This window comes from Myotis davidii, unplaced genomic scaffold (genome assembly GCF_000327345.1).
Source record: "Myotis davidii unplaced genomic scaffold, ASM32734v1 scaffold72, whole genome shotgun sequence".
Lineage (NCBI taxonomy): Eukaryota > Metazoa > Chordata > Mammalia > Chiroptera > Vespertilionidae > Myotis > Myotis davidii.
Window position 1 is genome coordinate 5,111,813 of NW_006284618.1, and position 17,646 is coordinate 5,129,458.

General features: G+C 51.2%; 1 protein-coding gene across 1 annotated transcript in view; it reads right to left on the reverse strand.

Moving 5' to 3' along the window:
- Positions 1–17,646, reverse strand: part of DOCK1 (dedicator of cytokinesis 1) — a gene marked incomplete at its 5' end in the record, with an annotated part of 274,984 nt that overhangs the window by 86,341 nt on the left and 170,997 nt on the right. The window contains one exon of the mRNA XM_015572582.1: positions 820–921. Coding sequence (XP_015428068.1) covers positions 820–921 — 102 coding nt within the window. The remainder of the gene's footprint in view (positions 1–819; positions 922–17,646) is intronic.

Consider the following 17,646-nt stretch of genomic DNA (forward strand, 5'->3'; position numbering starts at 1 on the left):
CTGATAGTCCCCGGCTGACATTCTCCCTATCACCATGCCCATGAGCACGCTCACTCCCCACTTCCCAAATGAGAGACGGCACCTAGACCACCCAGGACCCCTGCCTGAGGCCCTGGTGTGTCAGGGGGACCCCTGTCTGAGGCCCTGGGATGTCGGGGGTACCCCGGCCTGAGGCCCTGGTGTGTCAGGGGGACACCTGCCTGAGGCCCTGGGATGTCGGGGGGACACCTGCCTAAGGCCCTGGGGTGTCAGGGGGACACCTGCCTGAGGCCCTGGGTGTTGGAGGGACGCCTCCCTGAGGCCCTGGGGTGTCAGGGGGACCCCTGCCTGAGGCCCTGGGGTGCGGTCGTTAGGGAGGGAGCTCCTGAGCGATCACTTCCACTCCGTGGCGAGTCCCCTGTCGGGCTGCGTTAGAGATTTACTGAGCAAGTGCTGGCGGGCTCCGTGGTCACAGCTAATGGATCAGGGAGGAGGAGTTAAGCCGAAAGGCTCGCTGGCTCCCGCTGTTGCAAGTCCATCAGCGGGTGAAGAGTGAACGGAGACTCTTCCTGGGCAGCACCCCCAAACCTCCACGGCCCCAAAGCCCACGAGGGACACGGACAGGGCAGCTCAGTCACCCCTCGCCCAGCACGAGCAGCAGGTCTGCGGGTCAGGCCCCTCATCCTAGGAACACGGCTCAGGTGGACCCTCCCAGGCGGCTTCTCAAATCAGCCGCGGGAAACCCCGGTGCAGAACCACACTTACAACAATGACTCCAGTGTTTCCCCAAAATGCTGGCCCCCAAACACGGGGAGGGGACAGGGTCAGAGTGACACTCACCACCACGTCCGTCCTCATCTTCCCGAAAGTCGTGATCAAATGGGCATAATGATAATCTTCCATCTGCCGTAAAATCGCGGTCATGCAAGCCACGAAGTTTCCCTGCAGAGGAATCAGAAGACACAGTTAGGCGGGGCCGGGTGGGTGGCTGGGAGAACACACCCTTGGGAAAAGTGGGTATCAACCAGGAGTCTGGGCTGGAACCGGCAGCGCGAAGCCGCCACTCCCGCCACCCCTGGCGGCCACCAGAAGCAAGTGGTCACTCCGCCCTCACAATCTCTGCTTTTCTTTTTCTACCCCGCCCCCCAATTCCCTTCTCTCTCGCTGCATTAAATTAGTGCTTCCTGACCAGGGGTGGTCCAGGCTGGAAAAACAAGCTTTAAGTATCTTTGTATTAAACAGACAGAAGTTAGAGACAGGACTGCAACCACCACCTCCTCTGCCTGTGCTCTGGGTCACGGCTGCCCTAACCGCAGGATGTGTGTGAGCCCTTGTCCTGGGGCGGGGGCACATGGCGGTCTTTCCTTCCCCAAGTCCTGCCGGCGCCCTTGGAGGCACCCCCTCCCGCTCACAGTGAACCACGGCCCGGTTCTCCTCCACGAGAGAGATGTGAGGAGCGTGGGCTCCGGAGAACGTAGAGGAGCGACGGGAATTTCTCAGGGCGGACGGGGCTGGAGGGAAGGAAGGGGAGGAGGTAAAAGGAAACCGACAAACAAAGTCAAGACCCAGAGAAGCCAGGGGCTGAAGCAGTTAGCAGACGGAGGCAGCCAGCATGTATGCGGCAGTGTGCGCGCACATGCATGTGTGCAGGTCTGTGCATGTGTGTGCACGCAGGTCTGCGCACGCGTGTGCAGGAATGTGCATGTTTGTGTGTGCAGGGATATGCTTGCGAGTGTTTGTATGTGCAGGTGTGTCCATGTGTGTGTTTGTAGCTGTGTGTGTGTGTTATTGTACAGGTCTGTGTGCATGCATGTTTGTGTGCACCTCTCTGTGCATGTGAGTAGACATGCAGGCCTGTGCGTGTTTTGTGCGCGCCTGTGTTCACATGTGTGCATATGTGTTCATGTGTGCAGGCCCATGCATGTTTGTGTGTGCGGGTCTGTGCATGTGTGCATTTGTGTGCATGGCTGTAGGGGATTTATGTGGCAGGCGGGCAGGCGGCTAAGTGGTCCCATTGCCATTGACTGCCATGTATCACACTTTGGGGTTCATGGCTAACAACATCTTAAAAGTCTTCCTTGCTCTTCAGTATTTCATCCTAAATTAATGTCATTTTAAGAAACAGAGGACATACATTTTCTCCCATTAAACCAGTACAAGTGCAGTAAAATTATAGGATGAGAAATACTTTCAGACATGCCTTAATTTTGCCTTATTAAATGAGTTTCCAAATTGCATTCTTTTACAAACTCTACTTTTACAAGCAGTATATCTGAATGCCTAAATGTCGTCTGCATTAATTTGAGATTCACTCTCTGCAGTGAAATGCTGAAGTCCAATCTTGTTCCAATTCATTTTGCATCCGCAGTACACACACATGCTTCCCAACGAGTCGTCCACGGTGCATTCCATAAATGGAACAAATACAGTGATGATAGGATGGTGCCTTCCATTTGCCCAGAAATGTAAATTATTTGTGAACAATAATAATTGCTGAGGTTTAGATTCCAAGTTGGGGTTCAGAAAAAGAGCTACCTGATGTGTGTTTTCCACGGGAGGAACGAGTTCTGACACGGCAAAATGTCTATTTATGAATATAAACTTTTTAAAATCCTCACAGGAGGATATGCTTTTAATGATTTTTAGAGAGAGAGAGGAAGGGACGGAGGGAGAGAGAGAGAGAGAGAGAGAGAGAGAGAGAGAGAAACATCGATTGGATTCCTTTCATATGCGCCCCGACTGGGGATGAAACCACAGCCTAGGTATGTGCCCTGACCAGGAATTGAACCTGCAAACTCCTAGGGTATGGATGCTGCTCTCGCCACCTGAGCCACACCGCCAGGGCCACAGACTCTCAAGATACATAAATACTTGGCTTCCCGTTGAGTTCAAGAGAAGCCGCCTTTGCAATTTCTCTGCGCTATGAGATGGGGTCACGGTCTAGGATGAAACCACAGCCTAGGTATCTGCCCTGACCAGGAATTGAACCTGCAAACTCCTAGGGTATGGATGCTGCTCTTGCCACCTGAGCCACACCGCCAGGGCCACAGACTCTCAAGATACATAAATACTTGGCTTCCCGTTGAGTTCAAGAGAAGCCGCCTTTGCAATTTCTCTGCGCTATGAGATGGGGTCACGGTCTTCACATGTTGATCAAGTACAACGAGGCCGTCGGAACCACGGCCCATCAACACCCCACAGTCTCTGCGGCCCCATCTGATGGGCCCTGACCCTGAGCTGCTCCCTCTGAGAGAGTGAATGGCTACAAGGCGTTGCTTAGCAGCCCTACTCGATCCTTCCCTCTCATCCGGAGGCACATGCGAGTCCTGAGAGCTCTGAGGCCTCTGCTGGTGGCCCCCGGAGGCAGGGACCCGCTGTCCCGCCCCTGCAGGCGGAGAGAACACTGGCGGAGGGAGAGGAAAGGTAACGGCGCCATAGGTCATGCCCAGCTTTGGCGCTGATGGAGGGAGCTGGCCATGACCTGGACTCCGCCCCCGCACCCCTAGGGGAGCTTTACTAGAGCCAGAGGAGGCCCGTGTTGGCCACAGTGCCCCTCACACGGGCTCACGTTCATTTTCATGTTAAACAACGGCGACTCGCACTCTACCATCACCTACGTCACAAGCCAGCTGTGCCCGACCGGAAGCGCTATACGAACTGCTGAACTTGAAACATCCAGTTCAAAGCAGAAACGCCAGAGCTCAGAGCGGACTTGAGGATGCCGAGGGCATGGGAGTGGGGATGTGACTGTTCTCACGGAGGGGCAGGCGGCCTGGGGTGCTGAGGGGTCCCCGCGGGGCCAAGGCGGGAGCGGCCGTGGTGCAGAAAATGACACACTAACGATAAGGGGGTGATTTCCATAGACCGAGGCCCGGGAGGGCATCCGCGGCCGGTCGGGGAGTCTGCACGGTGGGCGAGGACGTCAGAGAGAAGGCAACCCAAGGGCCTTAGCAAGGATGGGGGCCACTAACGTAGCCCCGGGAGAGGGGCCGAGGCGGCCATCCCAGGCAGAGGTCGGAAGGCCGGGCGAGGCAGACGTGCTCTTCACTTAACCGGAGGGAATGTTCCAGAGGATCCGTACTGATCAGTCCTTCTAAGAAGCAGCGAGTCTTGCAAGTTCAGCTCTTTTCTAACCTGAACCGAGGGACCCGCTGGGCAAGGGGCAAGGGCAAGGGGCCTGGTAACATGCCCTGAGTGGTGCCTCCCGCTCTCTGTGATGGGCTCACCCCCGGCGCCAGGCTTTTCAGGGAGAAAACACCGGGCACCGTGAAGCTTTCCCGCCACGTGGCCCCACGGCGGCGAGGGCAGCTAATGCGAGCAGCCACGGAAGCGCGTTTGACGCCGATTACACACGGGGAGCAGAAATGGGAGAACTGTGAATAGTTTTTGTTTTTAAAATATATTTGCATTGATTTCAGCGAGGAAAGGAGAGAGAGAGAAAGAGAGAGAGAGAGAGAGAGAGAGAGACAGACATCAATGATGAGAGAGAATCACTGATTGGCTGCCTCCTGCACGCCCCACACTGGGGATGGAGCCTGCAACCCAGGCCTGTGCCCTGACCGCGAATCGAACCGTGACCTCCTGGTTCCTTGGTTGCCCCCAAACACTGAGCCACACCGGCCGGACATGTGAAAAGTTTTATTCTGCAGGCTCAGAAAACAACATGACTGTGTGTGGCTTCACATTGATTTATTTGAAATGCATTTAGAAGTCAAATGAAGCTTTTACTTCACACAACGGGGAGGTTGGCAGCTCAGCTGGTGGCGGGAGCCCAGCCTCCTCCCCGAACCTGAGCCTAGGTGCCCGGTCCCAGCCCCCAGGGCTGAGCAAAAATGAATAAATAAATAAAACGCAGACATTTTCCTTACGACTTCAAAGCAATGCAAAGTAGGGGCAGGGAAGGCAGGGGACGGCTGCGGGAGACTTAAAATTCAGGACACAGGATGCCTAATAAACAAAAAATGTGAGCTTCATTAGTAATCAAAGATGAAGATGACGCCGCGTTATTTGCTCGCCGAAATAGCAAGAAGCGCCGAGGTGAGGAGGCTGTTGGCGAGGGTGCAGGCGCTGAGCGCTCTCACGCGCCGCTGGTGGGAGCCCAAATTGCTGTAACCTTTTTAAAAAGTGATTTAGCAATCGCTTTGAAAAGTCTTGGAAAAAAGACTCAGCTCCTCCATAATTCTACTTCTCAACTCCACCGAAGTCACAATATGAAATCGGAAACTTTGTGCCAAAGCTGCCCTTCGCATCGCTGGGAGCATCTACGTGTGGGCAGCAGGACCGGTGCGCACAGGGTGATGTGTAGGATTGCAAGATAAACCACTGAAGAGCGAGTCCACTCGGGTCTCAGAGGAGCAGACAAAACCAAGGAGGTCCCAAATACTGCAATGAAAACACCACACGGGAGATCCGGCTACTAAAAATCTACGTGTTGTTCGGTCTGAACCAGGAGGTCATGGTTTAATTCCTGGTCAGGGCACAGGCCCGGGTGGTGGGCTCGATCCCCAGTTGGGGAACTGCAGGAGGCAGCCAATCAGTGATTCTCTCTCATCACTGATATTTCTCTTTCTCTCTCTCTCTCTCTCTCTCTCTCTCTCTCTCTCTCTCTTCCTTTCCCTGAAATCAATAAAAATATGTATTTTTTTAAATCTATGTGTTATTTACTGGAGTTCAGATCGAACCTGGTGTCCTGTATTTCTCATTTGCTAAATCAGCAACCATACCAGAGTGTTGTGATAAAATTAAACGTTAAACGTTAACCATGCAAATATGAAGTAGTTTCCTAACACGAGAAAACACCGGGAGAACAAAACTGGAGACGATCATCTGTACATTCCACATAAAGAACACAGCACAGGAAAAAACGAAAAGAAGAAACGACTAGAGAAAAAGACCCCAGAGAGTCATCAGGGGCGGGAGCGTTGGCCCAGATTACGTTTATTAGCCACGGATCTGTTCATATTTCATAAGGGAGCCTGAGAGACAAAGATCTCACCTGGCAGCAAGTCCCCCGTTCCTACTCCCTTATCCTCAAAAGTCTCCTTCTCAGCGCTCCCCGTCCACGTGGGCCTGGTCACTGCTTTGCACGGCCCCTCGGCCCGGGGCTGGACTTGCCTCTGAGCGCTCCTAGATGTGAGTGTCAAACCTGTTTGGCCCCCAGTGCACTGGGCCGGTGGACAGAGAGAACAGCAGCCAAGTAAAAAGGAAGACAGACAGAGCTGAGCTCATGGAGAATGGAGGGCAGGTAGGACTGAGAATAGGGAGGAGGACAGAGAAAACGCGGGGCAGGTGGGAGGAGGTCAGGGAGGAGGGAGGACAGAGAGAACGCAGGGCAGGGGGGAGGAGGAGGACAGAGAGAATGCGGGGCAGGTGGGAGGAGGTCAAGGAGGAGGGAGGACAGAGAGAACGCGGGGCAGGTGGGAGGAGGTCAGGGAGGACAGAGAGAACGCGGGGCAGGGGGGAGGAGGAGGACAGAGAGAACGGGGGGCAGGTGGGAGGGGGTCAGGGAGGAGGAGTCCAGGTGGTGAAGCAGGGGACACCTGTGTATCAGGCAAGTGAACATCAGATGTCGCTGCAGGACATAGAGGCTAAAGGTTAAAGGAAAGACGGGGTTTGGAGAACGGGAATCAAGGGTGAGACCCACCGTCCCACAGGGTCTGTCAGCTTTGCTTGGTTGGAGGTCTCAGAGTGCGTGGACGAAGTAGAAGGAAAAACCCCAAGGAGCGGCCTTCCCAGCCCGGAGGGGTTCCCCGATAAAGGCAGGCCTGGCAGGTGCCTGCAGGGAGGGGACGGCCTTGCCCTGGTGCGTCATCACTCAGGCAGGGTGTTCCCTGGGGCCCCAGAGCCCACACTCTGCCGGGGGCGCACCCGCTCTCTGGGACACGGGCAGAGAGTTTAACTCTCTGAAGTGCTCCACAGCCCAAGGGCTTGGGGGGCAGCTCCAAACCCCCAAAGCTGTGGGAGCTGCCACCAGGGACCCTGGAGCCCCGAGGCTGGAGGGCAACACCAGGTCTGGATCAAACAATTCCACCTGTCGAATCGGGGACGCCCTCCAGGGCTGTCAGTGGAGTTGTACTAAACATGCTTCCGCCAAGGCAAGTACTTGGAAGAGGAACTCTCCTCGATACGGCGAAAGGTCAATATATTGATGAAAACAAACCTGCCTCCTAATCGTCATTAAAAAGTAAAGAAAAGGGAACCCTGCCGTGGCATTTTCAGTATATCGCTCAAGGAAGCCAGGCAGGAACTGTAGACGGGGGGGAGATGTATGAGTTGGTGAATCCCGAATGACTTTCACTGGGCGGGGAGGAGCACTCAAGCCAAAGAATCCATGGTGGAAAGCAACCCGATGAGGCTGGACAGGAGGGGGATGTAGCTGAGGGTCGAGTCCTCCACTTAAAAGGCAGATGGGACTTGAAACAAATCCCCGGACAGTGATTTAAGTTTGGGGTACGGATGCGCCGAAAGCCCCGGAGAGCACAGGCCTTCGTTTTCGAGAGAAAAGGCCGGTGGAGACACGTTCAAGGGCTCGGCGGCTGTACTTGGCAAGGGTATCGCTCGTGCTGTTTAGTCAGTACTCGCCTGAGCACGAGGCAGAACAAAGGGGTGAGCCAGGTTCCCCTGTTAAAGCGGAGCTTCTTGGAAAGCGGAGCCCTGGGCTCACGCACATCGTCTGAGCGCGTCTGACTTTTCCCAGGAAAACAGTCCCCGGTAGCACCGAGCCTGTTCTGTTCCCTTTCCCCTTTAAGGATGAATGCAGTCCCATGATGCTGTTCTCCAATGTACGGTTAATTCCCACTCACTCAGTTTCCAAAATATTGCGAGTCCTGTTTTCATAAAGGACCATAAAGTAAAAAGTGTTTGTAAAAGTAAACGACAAGGAATTAAAAGCGGAATGGTCGATCAGCTACACAAATGTCGTCTATTAGCGCTTTTCAACTACAAGCAATGAAATTAACCCTAAAACTCAAACGGAATGCTTGCTGGAGTTCAGGGAGTACTAGTGTTTTATATCATTGCAGACAGTACGAGGAAAGAAATCTAATTTTAAAACGGAATCAATTACAATTTTACAGTGGCAGTAACTGTAGGAAGACGTTTATGGGCCAAATATACCGAAAGGGCTTGTTTGGATCTGAAGGTACCCAGAACAATTATTTGGTACTTATTCAGTGTAATACATTAAAAACACATTCACTTTGCTGTGAAAATAAAAATAAACAATCAAATTTTATATATACAATTATACTTTATGGTATAATGAGGAATATGTCTTTATATGCAACTTCTTAAAATAATTCATTTGTTGCTAACCAAGTAAAGCAGAAATTTTATATTTTTCATAAACTCAGTAAATAAGATAATATTAGCGCCTTAGAGAATTTAGAATCTTCAAAGTCTTCCCCCATGACACACAGTATCTTTAAGTATACTGTAATAGGAACAAGAGCAACTCAATCTTAATACAATTTTACCATAGGAGGGAGGATCAATATGCCTTTACTTTTTTTTTTTAAACTGACTTCTGTCCATAAAGAACATTATGGACATCAGAGCTACAGATTCAAGTTGAAACTCCTTTTTCAATGAAATGAAACTCCCCTATATGAATCATAAAAAAATCCTGTCCACAACATCATTTATATTGGATAGAAGAGTTGGTAAAGAGGAAACCATGTCACATGGCAGGTGTTAAAAATTAAGTTAATAAATCATAGAGAAGATATTGAAATAGGAGGTTATTGTATAACTAGAGGCCCGGTACATGAAATTTGTGCATGGGAGGTGGGGGTTGGGGTCCCCTCAGCCAGCCTGCACCCTCTCCAATCCAGGACCCCTTGGGGGAGGTCAGACTGCCAGTTTTGATTGATTGTCCCTCACTAACCTCCCTGCCGGCCTGGTCGTAGGCAGCCATCTTGTGAGAATATGAGGGTTAATTTGCATATTACCTTTTTATTATATAGGATAGAAACAGAGATGACCTAGGTCAGTGGTTGGCAAACTCATTAGTCAACAGAGCCAAATACCAACAGTACAACGATTGAAATTTCTTCTGAGAGCCCAATTTTTTGAACTTAAACTATATAGGTAGGTATATTAACTTAATTAGGGTACTCCTAAGGCTTAGGAAAAGCCACACTCAAGGGGCCAAAGAGCCGCATGTGGCTCGCGAGCCACAGTTTGCCGACCACGGACCTAGGTCATACGATAGTATTCTTAGGAAGCATTTATACACAAATGTATACTCACCCAGTGATACAAATCACACGATACAGTAGAAGGAACCGATCAAAGAGGAGGGAGGGCACACACTACCGAAGCTCAAGACTTAGGATGAAACTAAGTATCCAGATGGTGTGGTAAACACACAGACACACAGATGACAAACTGACCACACCCATACGATCGGGCTCACTGATTCTCAGCAAAGGTGCCCAGAAAATTCAGTGAGAAAAAAATGTGTACCTTGTCCACAAATGGTATTTTCAAGTGGTACAATGTGACACCGTTTTTGAAAAGACAGGGAGAGAAGGAAGGGAGGAGGGAGGGGCGGTCCATACCTCACACCACACATAAGAGTCAACTTCGAGTGTATCACAGGCCTAAATGCAATACATGAAACAACAAAACTTCTAGAAGAAAAACACTGGAGGAGCCCTTGTGACCTTGGGTTGGGCGTAAGTTTCTTAGGATAAAAATTAAAAAAAAAAAAAGAGCATAAAACATACAAGGAAAAAAAGATAAATCCTACTTCAAAATGAAAAACGTTGGCTCTTTGAATGACATTGAAAAGGCAGAGACTGCCACATTGGAAGTAACATTTGGAAAATGCGTACCTGGCCACGAGCTTGCATCTAGACCACAGAGAGAACTTGGAAAGCCAACGACAAAACAAACAGCCGTCAAAAAACTGGCAAAACAATTCAATGGGCACTTCACACAAAAAGAGATATAAATGGCCAAGACACATGGAAACATACTCATTGGCAGTCGTCCCTAGAAAAATAATGCGAATTAAAACCGCAATCAGATACCACTACAAGCCTGCTAGAATGGCTGAATTCTAAAAAAAAAAAAAAATGGATTCAGAGCAACTGCAATGCTCCTCCATTGCTGGTCTGAAGGTGAAACAGCGCAGCCGTTTGGGAAAGCAGGCCGCTTCCTACGGAGGGAGCCCAGGGCTCACCTATGACCCAGCCGCCCCGCTTCTAGGCTGCTTCTCATGAGAGCTGAGAGCGGACGCCACACGAAGACCTCCACCAACAGCGCGGCCAGCTGCACTCACAACTGCCAGACGGGAGACACCCTACTTGTCTGCTGTCCAGTAAATGGACCGAGCTATTGTGGGGCACGCAGAGGGGGAACGGCCCTGAGCGCGAAGCCAGAACTGCCGACCAATGGCCGGGACCCCACACTCCGCTCCAGCCAAGGAGGCCGGGCACAGGAAGGCTGAGCCGCGCGTGGATTCGCGTGTGTGACATTGCGGAGATGGCTGCAATGGTGGCCGAGGGGAGGGGCTGGCTCGGAGGGACGCGGGGGCCTTTCTGGAGGGAACGGACATATTTTTAATGTTGCTATCCGTGGTAGGGACGCAACTGTACATATCTGTGGAAATGCAGAACTAAAAAGTCTGATTTGACTACGTAACCTAGAACTAGATAGAGAGAAGACAATTTGAAAGTCATGAAATTCCCCGTGGGTGATCGCCAGCGAATACTGACATTTGAGTGGGCTGCTCCTTGCGCTGACAATAGCGAGACAGACCGGTTTTAATCAAAGGGGGATCACGCTTTAATTACTGCGGCGGCGCCCACGGTTTTGTTACGAGGGAGTCCGACATGGTTGCATTTGTCTTCACATCTTTCTGGAGCACCCATGGCGATTTATTCTTCGCATGAACTTTAAAACCGCATTGTTGAGTTTGAAACCAGTCCCGCTGGAATGTAAATGGAGATTCCGCTGAATTCTACATTAATTAGGAGGCTCGCACCATCGGCCTCGCGACTGCCCACACACAATGGCTCTCCGCTTGCCCACGTCTCTGTTCATGCCGTTCGGGCATATTTTGTGGTTTCCATCATCTGGACCTTAACTGGCTCTTGTTCTGTTGATCCGATGGGGAGGATGGTTCCTGTTATTTTTCCCCAAAAGACTGAAAATTTTCTCTACATTTTTATTTATATATTTGGGAAAACTATTGAATTTGAAAGGGGAATGGTCCGAAACAAGCCAAAACAAGAGCTGTCAGTCATTTGGGGCTGCCCTCTCCCACCGCTGTCAGTCTTACTTCAGTCAGGAGACCATCAGCCTGTCCCTGCCAAGACAAGGTCAAGTTGGAGTGGTAACAGCCAGTGTCTTTGTTTTCTTAGAGATTTTCGTGGGCATGCCTTTAGGGCTTAATTTTTTAGGTTCTTTTTTTATCTTATTGCTTATCCTATGTAACAAAAGCCTAATATGCTAGTGTCCAGCCGTCATTCAAACAATCAACGTGTAATATGCTAATGAACCTAAGGCCGCTCAACCACTCGCTGTGACGTGCACTGACCACTAGGGGGTAGATGCTCCGACCCGTAGGTTAGCCTGCTGCTGGGGTCCGGCCGATGGGGACTGAGCAAGATGGACCAGACATGCCCTGGAGCCCTCCTGTGGTCCCTCCCCAGCTGCCCAACCTCCCGCGTCCATCCCTGACCCCGACTGGGCACCCGTGGGGTCCCTCAGCCTGACCTGTGCCCTCTCACAATCCGGGACCCCTCTGGGGATGGCAGAGCACCGGTTTCGGCCCGATCCCACAGGTCAGGCCAAGGGGCCCCACTGGTGCACGAATTATTTCTCTGTTTACAGACCCCACTGGGTGCACCAGGCCTCTAGTATCTCAATAAGGCGGTAACATGGCATAAGTTTAAGGGGTACCACATGTTGATTCGACACACATAGATGCTGCCATATGATTTCCACCTTACCATACCTAACACCTCTATCAAGTCACATAATTACCATTTCTTCTTTGTGGTGCAGACATTTAAGAACTAGTCTCTTAGATATTGGTTTAAGATAGACGGTGTGGAAGGAATATAGTCAATAATACTGTAATAGCTATGTATGGTGCCAGCTCGGTACTAGGTTTATTGGGGATCACTTCATAGATTATATAAATGTCTAACCACTATGCGGTACATCTGAAACTAATAAATTATTGACTGTCAAATGTAATTGAAAAAGATAGACTTTATGCATCATGTTAAGGAAGTATTATTACCTAGAGACCACTTTTAAAAATAGGTGAAACTAAACAAATGCAGATATGATTACAAATGAAGAGTTTATAAGAGCAAATGGGTCTAGAATAAAATTAAGCATCAAAAGAACACAAAGGGATGCTTTTAAATTTTTACTGATAGGGAGAGAAGGGTACTTACCCCCTCAGACATAATTACATAAGGGCAAGCTATAATAAAACGAAACTTAGAAAAGCAACATGTTTTTATAGATCTCATTTCCTAGGAGGCGACGGGAGCCACATTATTTGTCTACCTAACAAACACTCACAGAGGTGTCCCGCGACCAGGCCCGGGAGCTCACATTCTACAGCAAGCATCTCAAACTCAAAGGCTAACACAGGCCAAATAAACGAGGCATGTGGCCCGTGGACGTGAGTTTGACATGCGTGTTCTACAGGCTGGAGTGGGAGCGGGCTTCTTGGCACCTAAATGTAGACATCAGGCTGGCGTGTCAGAGGTGAGGTACGTTCGTGTCTTAAGGGGCCCCTCTGGTACCTGGAGCAAGGTAGCATCACACACCTGGTACGTATACCCTGTAGATATTTTCCAATCACATTTTGCAAAAATGAAACAAAACAAAAAAGCCCTCTTGGGTGATGACTTGTTGAGAAAAATCATTTTAGAAGATGCCAATCAAAATATATAGCAGTTACTCCCGGGTGGCGTGGCTCCGCAGTTGAGTGTCGAGCTATGAGCCAGGAGGTCATTGTTTGATTTCTGGTCAGGGCACCTGCCTGGGTTGTGGGCTCCATCTCCAGTGTGGGGCAGCAGGAGGCAGCTGATCGATGACGCTCTCTCATCACTGATGTTTCTCTCTCTCTCTCCCTCTCCCTTCCTCTCTGACATCAATTAAAATATACATTTAATATACAATTAAAAAGTACATAGCAATTTACCCAGAGTTACATAAACATTATTCCAATTTCTGCACAGACATAATGAAAACACTAGAAGCCATTCCACTAATCTTCCCAACTTTCAGAGTGGATACTGTAATTTTCAAATTACTTAGCGCTGATTATGACGGTGACCATTATAATTTTAATTAAGGAATACAGAACCTCGGTTGATAGAGATTAATCTCCTTGAACAAAATTCATATATTGGAAAGATTAATTTTTTTACTTATGACAATCATAGCCGTTTTCAGTTACTGCCTCCCACACACAATTAAAGAGGATGCGTCACAAATCACACCGGACTCCCTCCACCTGAACCCCAGACTCTACTCCCATGTCACACACACAAGAAGCAAACTGGAAGTCACTTTGCAACAGATGTTCAGTCAAGATAATTCATCTTTTGATTAATCGCGATCTCCACAGCGTGGAATGGAAGGTACATCCACGGAGTGGTACCTTAATCACTAATTTTAATTATGTTCTAGAATCACAACTCGTTTGCAAAATTGAGTATGTTTTTCACCAGTTAATTATCTGGCTGCACAGTGAAAAGTTTGCAAAATGCAAGGCTCCTGGTTCCTGTCTAAACGAGCAGCTGTGCATAACGGACCCCACGGGGGTGAAATTGAAACCAGCTGCTGAGGCGTCAGGACGGGGCAAAGGGAGCCACCCAGGCTGATCAGTTAGGACAGTGATCGGCAAACTGTGGCTCGTGAGCCACATGCGGCTCTTTGGCCCCTTGAGTGTGGCCCCGAAATTTCAACCGCACTGTACGTGCGCGCCCGCACGTGGTATTTTGTGGCAGAGCCACACTCAAGGGGCTGCAGTTTGCCGACCACTGAGTTAGGAGGAAGTTCGGTCCATAGGAGGCACGTGTCGGAAAGATTCAGGAACCCCGGGCATTGCTACATGGGAATTCTCGTAAAAAAAATATATATATAATGTTAAAGCCATTATCAGAAATAAAAAGCAAGTTTCAGGACTACAGTGGACAAATTCACAGCCCTGCAGGGCCACCATGAGTTGCTCCAACGGTCCCCAATATCCCCCTGAGGGCGCCTCTGAATTACACCCTCCCCCCCCCACCTCCGAATTCCTAGGTTGAGTCCTAAAGTCCTGACCCCAGAACCTCAGAACGCGGATGGATTGGAGCAGGGCCTGTGAAGGGGGCGTGAAGTAAAAGCAGGGCATCGGGGTGAAGCCTCATGCCGCCTGGCTGCTGTCCTCGTCAGGAGAGACACACACAGAGGGACGGCCAGCGGTCAGAGGAGACCCACCTCTAACACCTTGACCTTGGTCCCTGGGGGAAATGCATTTCTGGGCTTACGCCGCCCACCCTGTGGCACTGTGTTGGGAGCCCTAGCACCTCACATAACCCCTCCTCCCTCCTGGATCCAAACACACTCTCCAGGGGCCCCTAGAACCACCCTGACTCCAGACACCGTCCTGCCTGTGCCCCCAAGAAGGCTCCTCCCAGGACCTCCTGACTCCCTCCCTCCCGTCCTCCTACAGAGCCTGGCTCCGAGGCCTCCTTTTCCAAGTGCAAAGCCGACTACAGCCCATTGGAGGTTGTGCCCCATCTCTGTCCCCTCCCCCCTTCTTCTCCAGGTCCCCGTCACCTCAGTCACCTCACACACAGTGCACTTTCTGCCCACGCCCTTAACACCCTGTTATCATGTCTCCGCCCAAAAATAAACCCCACGAACGCAGGTGTCTCTGTTGAACTCCAATGGACCTCTCGTGCCTAAAAAGGGCCAATCAATCCATGACCAGGTGGCGGGATGCATGTCGTTAAACATGTACATATGTGGATATTTACATACAAAGAAGGTCAAAGGGAAGAAGAAGAAGACCTGATATCAACACGTAGAAAGGGGAATTAGTCACACGGAGACTGGTTCCACGAATGAATAAGAGGATGTACTTCCAACGAGGGCTCTATTTATTTCCTACCCCTTTCAAGGTCCCCAAGCCTAGAGCTAATGGTACCATTCTAAGTAAATTCCAGCACCAGAGTATCTATACTAATAAAAGGGTAATATGCTAATTAGACGGAGCATCTTCTGGACGATCTTCTGGACAAAGCCTGTTGGCGGGGCCGAGGCAGAGGTGGTTAGGGGCAATCAGGCTATCAGGCTGGCAGGGGAGGGCAGTTAGGGGGATCAGGCGGGCAGGGGAGAGCAGTTAGGGGGATCAGGCGGGCAGGGGAGAGCAGTTAGGGGGATCAGGCTGGCAGGCAGGTGAGCAGTTAGGAACCAGTGATCCCAGATTGCAAGAGGAATGTCCGACTGCCCTCAGGGGGAATGGACCTAAACTGGCAGTCGGACATTCCCTGAGGGTTCCTGGATTGAAGAAGTTGCAGGCCGGGCTGAGGGACCCCTCCCCACCAGCCCGTGCAGGAATTTCGTGCACTGGGCCTCTAGTTTTTAAATAAACCCGCAGTGTGGGTGCTGAGACGCTGACGATACCACAGTTGTATTGTATTAATAAATTATAAGGACTGATTTCACATTTCCAACGTCTCTCCAGGGGGGCTGCAGGAGGACGTCTGAATGTTAGGAACACCCTGGCTTCCGCCCCTCCCCACCAGCCCATGCACGAATTTCGTGCACTGGGCCTCTAGTTTTTAAATAAACCCGCAGTGTGGGTACTGAGACGCTGACGATACCACAGTTGTATTGTATTAATAAATTATAAGGACTGATTTCACATTTCCAACGTCTCTCCAGGGGGGCTGCAGGAGGACGTCTGAATGTTAGGAACACCCTGGCTTCCCACGCTAGCTTTTCTCCAGAGAGCGCTCTCTGCATGTCATCTGTCTCAAAGCCACGCAAAGCCCTGCCCGGACTACACCATGGGCCGAGGAGTCTTAACGCGCCACTGCCCACCCGTGGACTGGGAGTCTCATTCATCATGATGCTCCCACCGTCGCCCATGGAGCCCAAGAAGAGGGCTCAGACGTGAGGCAAAGGACGGTCTGGAGTCCACTCCCTGGCAGGGTCAGGGCTCCGCTCAGGGCAGGAGAGTGGCTGTGGCTTCCATGCTGGTGGCCAGTCGCATCGGACCCTGCACCACAGGGAGACCTCCGGGTCAGCCCCACAGAAGAGCCGTGAGCCCGAGGAGGCCTGTTCCCGCTGCCAGCATGGAACCGTGGGCAAGGCTCTCGCTGCCTGGAGCCCAGCGCCGTGGGAGGTGCCCCAGTGGCTTCCCCCTTCCTAGGCACAGCCTCCCCTCATCAGTGAACTGCCACGTGCCCAAAACGGAAACCATCTCCAGACGCAACAATATTTTGAATTTAATTTTTAAAAATCAATTTGCAATGACTATTATAAAAATAAACATATTACTCACAATTCGGGTGTTCTTGAGTAGTTTCAACTGAAAATTCTCACGAAAAATGACTTTGAAGTTGGTCAGGGCTGCCACTTAGGGAAAACATTTTTTATAGACGCCCGTGGCGTGTGGGGAAGGTCCCCCGCTTATGGCGGTGCCCAACGGGCCAGCAGCTGAGCGGTCAGCCTCTTGCCATCAGTCAACACTCCGGATCGAGAAAGAGGAGGGGCCTGGGGTGCAGCTGAGTCTACAGCCCAGTGTGATGGATCTGATGGGAAAGTCCATGTTAGAGAAACTGCAAACCTCCCCCAACGCCGGGGCTCACTTGGAAATGAGCATGTTGCGTTCACTGCCCTCGCGGGCGACAGCTCGTAACTGGCTTCCTGTCTGCACGCTCTCAGACACAACTGCCCCCCTCTCCCGGCAACTGCCCCCTCTCCCGGCAACTGCCCCCCTCTCCCGGCATCTGCCCCCCTCTCCCGGCAACCGCAGAGGGAAGAAGTGAAGACACCTTGGAAGCAACTCCTAATCCTCTACGCTCAGCCCCCAGCAGTCAGAGCTCGGGCGCCAACTCCCCGTGCAGACAGCTGAGCCCTGCCTTCGGGGTGGTGACCTGTGGGGGCAAAGGACGGGCTCCTGTGTTACCTTACATCTCAGGGGGCTCCTAGGAAAGCGGGGTTCAGAGACAATACCAGGTCACAACCCAGAGGCGGGCCATGTGCACTGCTCCTCTCCGGGAGGTCCTGGGGACACTCTCTCCTCCTGACACAGTGGGGTCCCCTCTCCTCCTGACACAGTGGGGACCCCCCTCCTGACACAGTGGGGACCCCCCTCCTCCTGACGCAGTGGGGTCCCCCTCTCCTCCTGACGCAGTGGGGACCCCCTCTCCTCCTGACGCAGTACCTGGGGACCCTCTTGCCTGCCTGAGGACCGAGTTCCTCTCCTGTCGTCACCAGCAGGACAAGCAGGTAGGAAACAAGCTTGGCTTAGCACTTAGAAAACTCAATTACGGGGCTGCCGGCGAATTACAATCCTTGTTCCCCATCAATTACTTTTTCTATTTTTGACACATAATCATGTGGGACTTCCAAACCTCACTAATTCATATTTACCCGCAGAGAGAGAACAAAGTGGGGGGGGGGGGGGGGGGGAGG